This window comes from Larus michahellis, chromosome 5 (genome assembly GCF_964199755.1).
Source record: "Larus michahellis chromosome 5, bLarMic1.1, whole genome shotgun sequence".
NCBI lineage: Eukaryota > Metazoa > Chordata > Aves > Charadriiformes > Laridae > Larus > Larus michahellis.
The window spans coordinates 74,552,392-74,565,144 of record NC_133900.1 but is presented as its reverse complement, the minus strand read 5'-3'; the positions used below and the strand labels follow the sequence as shown (position 1 = coordinate 74,565,144).

Sequence of the window (12,753 nt, the reverse complement as noted above, 5' to 3'; positions counted from 1 at the left end):
TAAATAAGAAAAAAGCAAAACATAACTCATCATTTCCTTTGGTCCCTGTATTTTGATATGTCCCAATTTATTATTAAACATTTGTAGGAAGTACTGCTTTTTATTCTTCTACAAACAGTTAGCTAAGGACAAAAAGAAGCAGACTTACATTTTTTTTTAAACAGCATTTATACGACTAAATTTCACTCAGATGAGCCTACAAATTAAACCACGCTGCATCCATGCTGAGAACATATGGAAAATACACCTCTCCACAATTCAAGAGCAGAATTATTTCCATCTCCTCCTACTTGCTCCATGCATAGCTTGTTCCACAGCATAGCTATACCATCCTCCTGAAAATGGAGGTCCACATCCAGCACTTGAATTTCTATCCCCACCACCCAGACTGCTTCACAAATATATTGCTCCAGCAGAACTGCCTTGATGTTCATACTGCTTTTTACTGCCTGGAGATCTTGGCAACTTAGGAGACAGGATGCAAGTTTGCCTGCAGGTGAACTACTCATTACATTACAAGTTATTGTGCCCCCTGCAGAATCAAGAGGCTTGTGTCATCTCAACCCCATAACCTTAGATGTAGCCTTACTCAATGCGGACGGGGAGAACCAACACGATACTCATGGAAACAGAACCTTAACAGGGGTTTCTGAAGCTCTGCAGTGGCCTGGAGATTTGGCCTATAACCCTTAGTCAATGGTCAGACACGCATATGCTACAGTCAGTGAGAGAGAAGAAGAGGCTTTGATTAGCAATTTACTTTTCTGAGATGTGGCGTACGGTCAAAGGGCTTGAGTAAAGGGAGTAAGGTAATAGAAAGAAAAATTCTGCTCAGGATTTGTACCTACCTACCAGAAACCAAGCAAAACTGGTGACAGAAGACCGGCTCCAAAATGGAAGCATCAGTCCATGAGCCAGGCCCAACAGAACTGTACCTCTAATACAACAATAAGGAAAAAGAAATCATACATTAATATAATTTTATAAACACCTGGCGTTGAAAAAGAAACTTGTAGACATACAGACAAGGATGTTTGGTAATATTTTATAATCCTTTTATTTTAAACAGATCTCAATTTGAGCACAAAATATTTTTATCTCACACCCTTTACTATATCTGAAAAACATCAGTTGAAAATAATGGCATTTTATCACAATGTATAAGCGTGCTACATAAGGCAGCAGAAGCACTCCACTGAAATACTGGGTACAAAAGAAAAAAGAACTCAGAGAAAATGACAGGGAGGAATCCACCCCAAACAGAAGTATTTTCTTCATGTCAAATAGGGTATCCTCCAGCATCTAACATTGCTATCAGTCTTGGGTAGCTCTTGTGTATACTAATTCCATATTATAAACCACCTCGCCTGCCGCTACAGGTAGTTGACTCAGAAAAACTAATCTGGTTATTCTAGATCTGGGAGCCTGAGCAAGCCACACAATATAAAGACTAAGTTCTTACTAACCAAAACTTTACAGAAGTACATCCTTTAATACTGCACACAGTTTACTTTTTTTATCTGCATGTGTCTCTGAGGTAGACTGTTTCCTACCATGTCCTCTCTGAAGTCAACTGCTAGATTCATTTACTGCATATTATAGATGCGCTTCATCCATAAGTCCTTGAACCTCAGTCACAGAATCATAGAATCGCCTAGGTTGGAAGGGACCTTTCAGATCATCGAGTCCAACCATCAACCCAACTCTGACAAAAACCATCACTAAACCATATCTCTAAGCACTATGGCTACCCATCTTTTAAATACCTCCAGGGATGGTGTCTCAACAACTTCCCTGGGCAGCCTGTTCCAACACTTAATAACCCTTTCAGCGTAAAAATTTTTCCTAATATCCAATCTAAACCTTCCCTGGTGCAACTTGAGGCCATTTCCTTTTGTCCTATTGCCTGTTACCCGCGAGATGAGACCCTACTTCAAAAATTGTTTTACAATGTGGCAAATCAACTTTTTTACTGCTGAAATAAAAATCATTCTGTATTAGAAAATTTTAAGACTTATTGGTAGAGACGCAACGCTCAGAGGTATGTGAAAGCAAGAATGAATCCACAAGTCTTCTGTGTGAAGGTCCTTGTACCCACTTTATTCTATGTAAGCTCTTATACCATCAGCTGGTTGAGTTTTAATTCATCACCCACTACAGCACTGGCTTTTGACTACTGTTTTGTTATAATAATAATAAAAAATAACCACTTACCCATATGGATTAGGATCTGGACCTGTATGTGGATGTCCACTTACTGCCCATCTAGAAATTAGCGAGACCTCCCCAAATATCCACAGGGTGAGGAACATGAGGCTGCCAAAAGCAATCCCTGACAAAAGCCAATGAGGGTGGGAAACAGTCTCTCTAACTGCATTACCAGTTTTGTTTGCTTCTTGTTTCTTCTTGTCTCCCCCTAGAAAAAAAACAGAAATATAGCTGAACAAATTGTCAAATCCTATTAGAAGGAGTCACTGAGAAAAAGAAATAACCAAGATCACAAAGTTACCAGAATACATTATGGGCTCAAACACAAAAGCTAACTTATCTGATCATTCGTGGAAATCGATAAGACAAAAAAATCTCTAATAACATTCCTGAGTCTATCAGGAAAAGCTACTCACCTTAAGTGTACAAAAATTACAACCTGCCCATATGATTACTCTTCATACTACTGGAATTTATATAATTAAATTGGCTTTGAAAATCAGCAGAAAAGTTATTAGAATTTGTTCAGAGGATTCTGTTCTCTGAAACTCTAAACTCTGATAAGAGCAAAACCTGACACTTCCAAAGAAGCCAGAAGTAAATTCCCTTCCTTCTCTTCTCCTTTTTCCATGCACTTTAGGCCCTCTCTGCTCTAAGGAGAAAGCAGCACCTTTAATTGCATAGACATATTGCTTTGTCACCTAGAAAGAAGACAGATTCCCTTCCTAATCTCCTGCAGTAGATTTCCTTTCTAAATTATCATGGAAGCTCAGGCTTCATTCATGTAATGCAAGTCTACAAACAATACACACCACGCCAATTTATACCTACTTACACATAGATAAGGTCTTATCTTTCAATTAATTAATTCAGGTTATACTGAGAAGGAAGGAACTTCTGAGGATTTAACATGAGCTGCCTTAACTAACAAGCCCAGCTTCGCTGTGTTTCTTGACAATACTACCTTCACAGTTTTAAAGTGTGATTAGCCCCTGCCGGCCCCCACTGCTGGGTACTCTGTCCAGACACTCCAAGAACTCAAGCAAATTTTGACAAGGACAAGTCATCCAGTTTTCCAATTCTTTCTGTTTATTTTGTCACATCAGCTGTTCCCCAGCTTTGTCCTGTCTCTCCTTCTCTGTCAAAGGATGTGCACTGGCAGAGAAACTCAAAGAGCAGACTGAATTAACAAAATAACAGAAATACCACAGATGTTTCATGTTGGAATGAGGATAAGCCATTCTGATTTTATTGGTCTAGGTTATGCCTTTGTTTGTGTTACTGTCACATTATTGATACTGCAATTAATTGGCAGTTCCAACATCAACTTACTACAGCTTGTATGAATTGCAATATTGATTCTACCATGTTATGGGCAGATGGAAGTACCCCATGGTTTCTAAAGTCTGCAACGCTCATACATCAGGTCTAAAAGCAGACTGTACTGAGCAAAAAAAACCAAAAAAATCAAACCCCAGTGACATATAGATAGGTATAATTTAGGATGTTTTCACAAAAGGCATCTTTGCTGTCATATGCTTACCTGAATAAATTCGTTCCACTGCTGCTATAAAACCAAGGGTCAGTATGACAGTATTGGCAGCTTTTGAGCTCCAGACTGGGTTTAGTGATGTATACCAGATGCGAAGAACAAGAAGCATTATCTTGCCTAGCATGAAGCCCCATATCCTGATGAACCTGTAAGAATCAGTTTTGGAATAGCGATGCATTTGAGAAAAAAAAAAAAACAAAAAAAAAACTTCTCACAAAAAAACCAACCTTTTAATATAAAGAAACGTAATTTACAACTCTGTCAGTATAAAAAGATACCTTTGTAAACTGTTTCCTGACCACCATGTTACTGTTTGAACCAGCAATGACGAAGAAACACCTGCAGCCAAGATGAACAGTCTAATTGAAGCATTTGGTGCCTGGTATGATGCTAAGCTTCCTACAAACAAACACACACGCACACAGAGGTTGCTTTAATGGGCAATAGAGATCAAGTAATAAGGATTTCCTGTGCATTAGTTCAATCTTGTCTGTAATTTCAATGGCTACACCATTAACCTGAAAACACGTAACACTACACGTTTTTAAATAAATCAAAGAAATGTAGATATGGATAGAAACTAGGTAGTTATGGATGACATTACAGCAGTCACCATTTTCAGGGAAAAAAATAACATTAAATGATTATCCAAGACTGCAGTGATTGCCTTAATTTAAATACTTACGGTCATTGATTCCATAAATAGGATATACAAATAAAATATCTAAGCATACAGATATTCCTGAACAGCGCTCTTACATAACTCCAAAGCCGTTAACACTCTATGTATCGTGACTACTCCTTTCTAAGAAGGATATGGCTTTTGCCACAGTGCACTTATATAACTCAAAAGGCATAAAAGTACGCGCACTGTGGCAAAAGCCATATCCCTTTCAGAAAGGAGCAGTCGCCATACATTGCACACAGCTTAGTAGGCAACTGCCTCCCCGGGTGAGAACAAGGCTTTCTCTGGTCCAGTATCTAGTCTCAGAGTGGTATTAGCAGCCTGTGTCATCTTGTTACTGGAAACTGACACTCCCCTCACTGAAAGAGGCTGTGCACGTGCCATTTCCCAGGGCACAGTGACCTCACATTTATCAGCAGTTTTAAACTCCGCTAGCAAGTTTCCAATTCAGATGGCTATGGGTCACATACATTCTCAGAACTTCAGTCAGTGTCGCAAATTCTGGCCCAGGATGAGTGACAAACAGCAGGAGAGGCAACATCGTTTTGCTACCAGCCATTTACTAAGTAAGGATGAGTCAAACTTCAGGAGACTTTAAGCAAGGAAGACCAGAAATGGAGCTGCTGATTCTGGCACCTCATGCTTGGAATCCTCCAACTGTCTATAGCAGCTCATGCTGCTCGGAGTAAAAGACACAAAGCTTAGAGCTAAGATGGTAAATTAAATCGATGTGTAATGAAGATGTATTTGTATGGACTTTAGCAGAGGTTGCATGTACAATGCACACAGATTTCTGTCAATAAATTGTGTTGAAATCCGCAACTCTGCCTCTTCAAATCTTTCATCACTTGTGCTAGCCAGATTAAAGCTAGGGTGAGTTTGCCTACTTAGAGCAGACACACCTTTTGTTGCTGAGCAGCTACACCCAAAAAAGTAAATATATCTATCCAAACATGCAAATTTACTGTGTGTTGTATGAAGACATAGATTCAAATTGACACTACCAGAGGGGTAGGTCATTGTTATTGGTCGTCTTTAAATATAACACAAAATCGAGTAGCATGAAAGGATACGGAAATTAAAAGTTTTGGAGAAAATAAAGCTTCCTGAAAAGGCAAAAAGAAGGATAATGAATACAGGAAGAGCCTTTTCCATCAAAACAGAAAAAAATCATCCCCCCAAATTTTCTCATTTTAGCTAAGCATGAAGAATTTCCAGATTTTTGGATTGTGAAGTTGAAAACTGCTTATTTCCAGTGGAATGTGGTGGAGCACGCATGGGGCAGATTGTTCTGCCTGATTTTATTCGACAAGCCCCAGAGTAAGGCCATGGCCTTTCTGAGAAGAGGAAAAGATCAAAAAGAGAAAGGAGGAAGAAGTGTTAGTTACGAAGAAGGAAAGAAAGCAGGAATAATTGAGGAATACAAGAAACAGCAGCACAGTGTGATAGGACAAATTTAAAAGACAATGGAGTGATGAGAACCGAATAAAAAGATACATATAGAAAGTCCTAAAGCCCAGTGCTGCCTGTGCAAGGGCTTCCGGATAACTTGAAGTGGTTTGAGAACCTGCAGTAGGGAGGCAAGAAAAGACTGAGTTACCACTGGCTGATAAACTCTTTGCTGGAGACAAAGAGGGTGAAGAACACGCTCTTACATCTTCCCCAAATGCTGATGCTCACTGTGGAGCAACAGGTAAGGGGAATCACAGTAAGTACAGTAGAACTGGGAGAGAATATGGTGTAGATTTGCCAAGGGGCGGGCAGTATTAGGACCATTTGGGAGATGGAAACAGCAGGGGGATATGGTCACTGTGGGAACAGTTCCTGTTCGGGCACGAAAGGAGCATTTCTGTGTACAGAAATGCTCAGCTGAGCCCAAAAGTAAGAATGTATACAGCTTCAGTTTCCCCATCCTTTCCCTAGATTACTGCTGAAGGTGCTAGCTAGCTTTTTGTTTGTAGTTAATATTTTCAGGAGCTTACGATTCAGGTGAAGCAAAATGGCATAAACCAACGGACTTTACACACTGTTACAGGCCTGTCACTGCTCTTTACTCAGCAGAATAAGTGATTTCCAGCTCTTCTAGCGAAGTGAATTAGTAAACATAGCAAGATGACCCGAAGGACTAATCTTAAATAAATTTTGTGTTACTGTGATATCTGAAGGAATGCAGCGTGCAATTTGAAATGCTTAGACTCATTACTAGTTTCTAAATTAGCAGATCTTGTAGAAGGCAATGCACTGAGCATTGCTGAAGTGGAAGACTCTGCTCACTGTAAAGCTTACTAAAAAAGGCCCAAAAGAGTATTAGGACAGATATGACAGAAAGAGTAGAAAAGAAAAGAACATGGTAAAACTATTCTTCATCTAAACTGATAAAACCAATGAGCTGTGTTCAGCTCTAGTATCTTTTTAGAGATAAAGAACAAGAATTCTTTTTAAAACTAAAGTCATGCAGAGAAAGTAAATACGATGATCCTGTGCTGTCTTCTACCAGTAAAAGAAGAAAATTATATGGAAAGTGATTCTCTGATTCTCATCTTGTATTGATAAGCGAGGAGCCAGGAACTGCTGCTTCTGAAAAAGAAGACAGAAAATGCTCCTTCTGAAAGACACCAATTAGCAGCAGCATTCTCCCTGTACACAGGATGGAGACCTTTTATCTCCTCTGAGTTCATCCAGGTGTTGCAAATTCATTACCAATAGCTTGCTTCTGAATGTGGCTCTAGCTGCCAAACCTTCTCCCAACAAACTTTCAGAAAATCAACAGGAGCTAAGGCTTGCACCAAAGAGGGACCACAGAGAGAATCCCAGCAAGTCTTGGTCTAGGGAGGAGCATGTGGGATGGGTAGGGAGGTGGATTTATCTTGAATATGAGATCAAACTTTCTTCCTGTGCAACTGACAATACGAGAGCCATCTCACAGGATGATCCTATAACCCCATCAATACGCTACAGGCATACAGATACATTTAACAAAGAAAAAAAAATATTATTTAACAAAAAAAAAAACTGCTCCAGAAATTAAGTCTACCAAAAAGAACGTTTCACTGACAGCAGATTACTTTCATAATAGCACCGAGCTGTTCTGTAACACCTCTTCCCTACCTGTTGTCACAGACACAGAACTGCTATACAAAAGACACCTGCTCTCCTGATCTCTGTGCAATGTCGAAAACTTTTTTCCTATTGGGTATGACGTACTCATTTAAAAGCTTCTAGAAATAAAAGTGAAATGAGATTTGTCTTTAATTATGCAGTACTGGGCTAAAAACCAACACAATGGATGCAAACAATATTCCCCTGACCGTATCTAAAAGCTCAAGAGAAAAAGAAAAGTATTAGTTTGGGAGAACAAGAACTTCTTACTCCTGTCTCTTTTCAAAATCATCTGAATTTTGAGGCAATTTAGAATGTTTATTCTTATGCCTTTATACCAAGATGGAATCTATAACTCACTACAGTGCATACTTACCAACCACAGTCAGTCTCAGAAGGGCTAAGATGTACTTATTGTTAGCCAACCTCCAAAAAGGGCCAAATACCAAGAATATTGGAGAAAAGAAGGCAACAGCAAAAACTTCTAGACCCGTGAGTGCCAGTGTCTGAAGGGGGAAGTAATAGATCATTGGTGGCAGTGCATGGTAAAGAGACCAAGAAATGTAGCCTAAAAAAAAAGGAAAACAACCCATCATATATTTTCAACAGCATGGTTTCCTGGAGATTACTTAAAAATATACCATCTTATACTTCCAAATATAGAATATCAAATGTATTTGAAAGTAGTTCAAGTAATGATAGCCACTTTTGGTGAGGGAGTATTTGCTATTGCAAATTAAATAAACACATTTTCCCAGGAAATAGAACGATGAGAAGAAAACAGCTCTTCCCCCACTCAGACAGTAGTTCCTGCTTTGTTCTTCAGTGAAGGAGCGCCCAATCTAGAAAAGGGTTAGTGTTCTGAGGGAGCAATGCTGGCTAAAATAAGTAATCCACCCGCAGCCTCAGGACTCCTCAAAGGCAGATCGGTGGCGAAACAAACTGTTCTAGTAAATCAGTGCGCCACTCTCCCCTGAACACCTTTCCCAGGCACACTGGCACTGTGGGATGGTTTTCTACAGGTTTTGCAAGAGATGCACCGAGCACCTGAGCCCACAGGTGGTGGGCAAGGGGGTCTCTCTGGTGACCACCCTCAGGGCTGGGACCTGCACGGCTGAGCGCCGGCTCACCAGCACCTGCACAAACACCGAGCCGAGGGCATGCAATAAATCCAAGAGACAAAAGCCACCAGAAGAAAAAAAAAAAAAAAAAAAAACCCCGAAGAAGAACACTCGGCATTATTTACTCATTTCCAGCAGAGGAGCTTATTTGAAGCACCTGTGAAAGGCAACATCTCCTCACAAACTCTAAGCCCCACGGCTCTACGGGCTCCCCGGAGAGACCCCAGCGCTGCCCCGCCGCAGGGCTCCCAAGGTGGGGGCTGAAGGAGGCCGCCCGGCCCCGTTAACCCCCGCGCGGCCCCTCACAGCCCCCCCAGCCACGTCGTTCGGCACCGCCGCCACCTACCCAGGAGGCTCTCCGAGAGAACGGCTTTCCACAGAGGGAACATCGCCCCGGCACGCTGCCCGGCTGGGCTGAGCTGGGCTCGGCGGAGGCTTCGCCCCTCTCGCCCGCAGCCGAGTGGCGAGTAGCCGGCAGGGCGCGGCGCCGCCGCCCGTCCCGCCTCACAGAGCCCGCCCGGCACGCGGCCGCCGGCGAGCGGGCGCCACGGCGCCGCCTGGCGGAGCACGGGGGAGCTCCGGACGCAGCGCCCCGGCCGTGAGGGGGCGGCGGGGGGAGCCGGCTCCCCGGCAGAAGGGCGGCGAGGCCCCGGGTCCGGGAGCTGGGCAGGGGGATACCTGCCAGATAGGGGTGATGGCACGGTGACGGCCTGGGAGGTAGGCTTGGGCGTCAGGGATGTCGCCAGGCTGACACTCTTCAGCCCACCGGTCGTGGCCCGCATGCCGTCGCTAACAGAAACGGCAGCTCCCTTGGGGCTCCTGCTTCTGAGGGCCGAGTTTCCTTTTTATTCCAGCGGCCTGGCAGGTGAGGGAAGGGACTGACCCTCTGCCCGAGCCTGCAGGGTGGCTGTGGAGCAGGCAGAAGCCCCACAGACGCAGTGCGGTCACAGAAGTGGTTGTGGTGGCAAGGCCGGCATCGAGATGGCACTGCAGCTAGAGGGGATGGCGCGGTGTGAGGTGACTGTGAAGAGATGTTCAGTTAAACCAGGCATTTCTTCATGGAGGTCAGCCTGGGTGGCCGGAGTTCATTCTTCGCAGCCCTGTGACAAGGAAGGGTGAGTAGATCTCGCCCTTTTCACTGCTTGGTTACCGAAGGAGCATTTATCCACTGGATAAACAAAACAGATGCAAAGGATTGTCATCACGCAGGCTGATGGGGGAAAGAGGAGCCAACTCACTTTCTAGTCGCATAAATACATGATCGATTAACTGTTATTACCTGTCTTTTTTGGGGATAGAGGGTGTTCAGATTGGTGCTGTGTTCATCTTAATGAGATGTGCTTTGTTTTATAGCAGACTAAGGACTTCTGATAAGCAATCCTGTCTGCAAAAAGCAGGAAAAGTAGCATTTAGTTTGCTGAGATTCCCGGGATGAGGAATTCCCGGGCTCTGTCTGTTAATTGTAGAAGAAACCCTGAGCTATATGAACCCAGCCATCATCATGGCTGCCAAATTCTGACGAAAGGATTACATAAGCAAAATCTGAATTTTAGAATTTCGTTTTTGGCATGAAAAGTAAATTTGTAACGATTAACTGAGAACTAAAAAGCCCTTTTGCTGTTGAAATACATCACCTTCTTAAGTTTTATTAATCTCCATAAACTACCCTAGGAAACTGACAGCTATATTTTCTCATTTGTGTTAAAACTGCCATCCCATTGTAAACAAACCTTATGATGTGCATTTTCTTTGCTTTGCACCTGTGAAACTCCAAATCCATAGGACTAAACTATAAACCCCTGAAACCTGTTAAATATGACCTATTACTAGCAATAAATTCCTGTCAAAACATTTTGGGGGGCAGAGTACTAAGGAAAAATTTGTTTCATTAGACTCACAATCAACTTATTAATTTACCCTGCAGTATAATGGGGTTTGGCTAGTTACAGAAATGCTGTTGAATTTTGGTTGGTGTTTGAGAACATATATATGTTTCAAATGTCCATGAAAGAACTGAAGTATTTTGATGAAAAAGTCAGTCTCTGCAGAGGAAAAAGAATGAGACTCATATGTTTAATGACCTTCTTTCTTCTTTCTTTTCTCCCAAGGTCCATGTAGCTAAAGGCATCTTTTATTTTCTTCATTTAAGAAAAGTCACCCCATAATAGTCACCAAGTTCACTTATCACTGGTTTAGGATTATGCAAGTGATGACGCCATTTCATCTTGCTGTGGCATGACGCAAATGGAACTTGTAAGATGAGATCCTTAGCCAGAGTAAACCCAGAACACGGCTCCTTTTGTAGCTGCGTAGCAAGAGTGTGAGACTCGCAGGATGTATTCAGCCAATAAATATTTGAAACAATTTTGCAACACTTTCTGTAATTACAGTATCTTGCGTCATGGTTCAGAGGCGGAGTTCCAGTAAAACTAGACACGACTGGAATTATGAACCTGATGTGCTTGCGTGGCTTCCATTAAACTCCTAAGGCAATGAAAATAATGCAATTCCTGACAAATTTAGCCACTGTATTCTGGGTACTCTCTCTGAGATTCTTAGTAACTCCGAAGTTTGGCTTCAAACGTAGCAAAGTTACATTCCAGATCTCTCCATAGAGTTGACAAAGAGATAAGCATTTGAGCATAAGAGGAGGGAGTTTTCATGTGTAATGTGTTCTGAAATTAAAACAGATATGTCTTAAATGCAAAAGTCAATGCTTACAAGGTGCTTCATGACACATATATGTGTAGGAATGCCTTTCACTATATATTTTTTATTCTTGGAGTGCCGCATCTGTAGCTGATAAAAAATAAAGTGATAGCATTTGATCTATACAGGAATATAGTGATGGCAAACCAGCAAAACCAGGATAGCATACTACAGGAGGAGTTTTCACTCACAGAAAAAGGAGCATCTTCATTTTAGAATAGTATTTAATATGCCCTTAACCTAAGGCAGACATAAAAAATTATCTGAATTTAACAGGAAATCAATTACAGCCCCACAATTATATTGGTATTGACAGGGGTAAATCTCTCTAGAGCTAGTGGTTGTAAAAAACAATGCTTTATTTGGGTTCAAACTGTAATACAAGCATGTTTTGAAATCCAAAATAAACACATGGAATTTAAAAGAACTGTCAGATGCCTGGGAGAAGTCCTTGCATACTGCCCAGTAGAGATGTGCCTCACCTAAACATGAGGAGGAACTTCTTTACTTTGAGGGTGGCAGAGCCCTGGCACAGGCTGCCCAGAGAGGTGGTGGAGTCTCCAACTCTGGAGACATTCCAAACCCGCCTGGACGCGTTCCTGTGCAACCTGCTCTGGGTGACCCTGCTCTGGCAGGGGGGTTGGACTAGATGATCTCCAGAGGTCCCTTCCAACCCTGTGATTCTATGATTCTATGAATGGGCATGACTAAGAAGCAGAAGAAAGTGCCAGAGAAATAGAGGAAAAAAAAGCATGAAAGTATAAACTCTATTTAGGATTAAGAAAACGACTCTGGAAAAAAGCTAGGGTGGTTGAGTTTACAGTTAGGCACCTGCCACAGTCGCAGTAAAAACACGAAGACTTGCAGTTTGCACAACAGTGTAAAGCTTCTTAATCATTACCTTTACACCTGTTATGCAAAACTCCATATGCATATTCATATTCAACATTAATTTGGTTGTTGTTTTCTCAAGGTCACAGTATGTTGGCTACAAAATACTGTTCATTTGTTACACCGGCGATTAAGTATACCCTCATCTCTTGTAAATTAGCCCTAAAACACAGGATTAATAAATATTGAGACTTGCTAAAGACCTTTTTTCCATAAAATGTTCTGTGGGACATAATACACAAACATTGCCCCAAAATAATTCCAGTAATATATTCCGTATAATAGGTCTTGATTAATTTCAATATGTATTAGAAATGGCAGGTACAATTAAGTCTGATTACAGGATCTAAGCACCTATAACCCTGTTGAAATTAGCTAGTGTTGCAGGTCTTTACTGTAGAAAAGAAATTACATATATAGCCATGCGGCCTAAGATAAGAGAAAACTCTGTGGCCATTTTACAACCTTCTTCATGCTGAAAAGTGAAA

The 12,753-nt window shown here is 41.7% G+C and overlaps 1 protein-coding gene across 1 annotated transcript in view; it reads right to left on the bottom strand.

Moving 5' to 3' along the window:
• CWH43 (cell wall biogenesis 43 C-terminal homolog) overlaps positions 1-9,127 on the bottom strand; it is a 29,142-nt gene extending 20,015 nt beyond the window's left edge. Inside the window, exons 1-6 of the mRNA XM_074589267.1 lie at positions 9,012-9,127; positions 7,921-8,112; positions 4,039-4,159; positions 3,752-3,906; positions 2,215-2,416; positions 849-937 (exon numbers count right to left, since the gene is read on the bottom strand). Of these exons, the coding sequence (XP_074445368.1) occupies positions 849-937; positions 2,215-2,416; positions 3,752-3,906; positions 4,039-4,159; positions 7,921-8,112; positions 9,012-9,054 (802 nt within the window). The 5' untranslated portion in view covers positions 9,055-9,127. The remainder of the gene's footprint in view (positions 1-848; positions 938-2,214; positions 2,417-3,751; positions 3,907-4,038; positions 4,160-7,920; positions 8,113-9,011) is intronic.
• Positions 9,128-12,753: the final 3,626 nt, after the last annotated feature.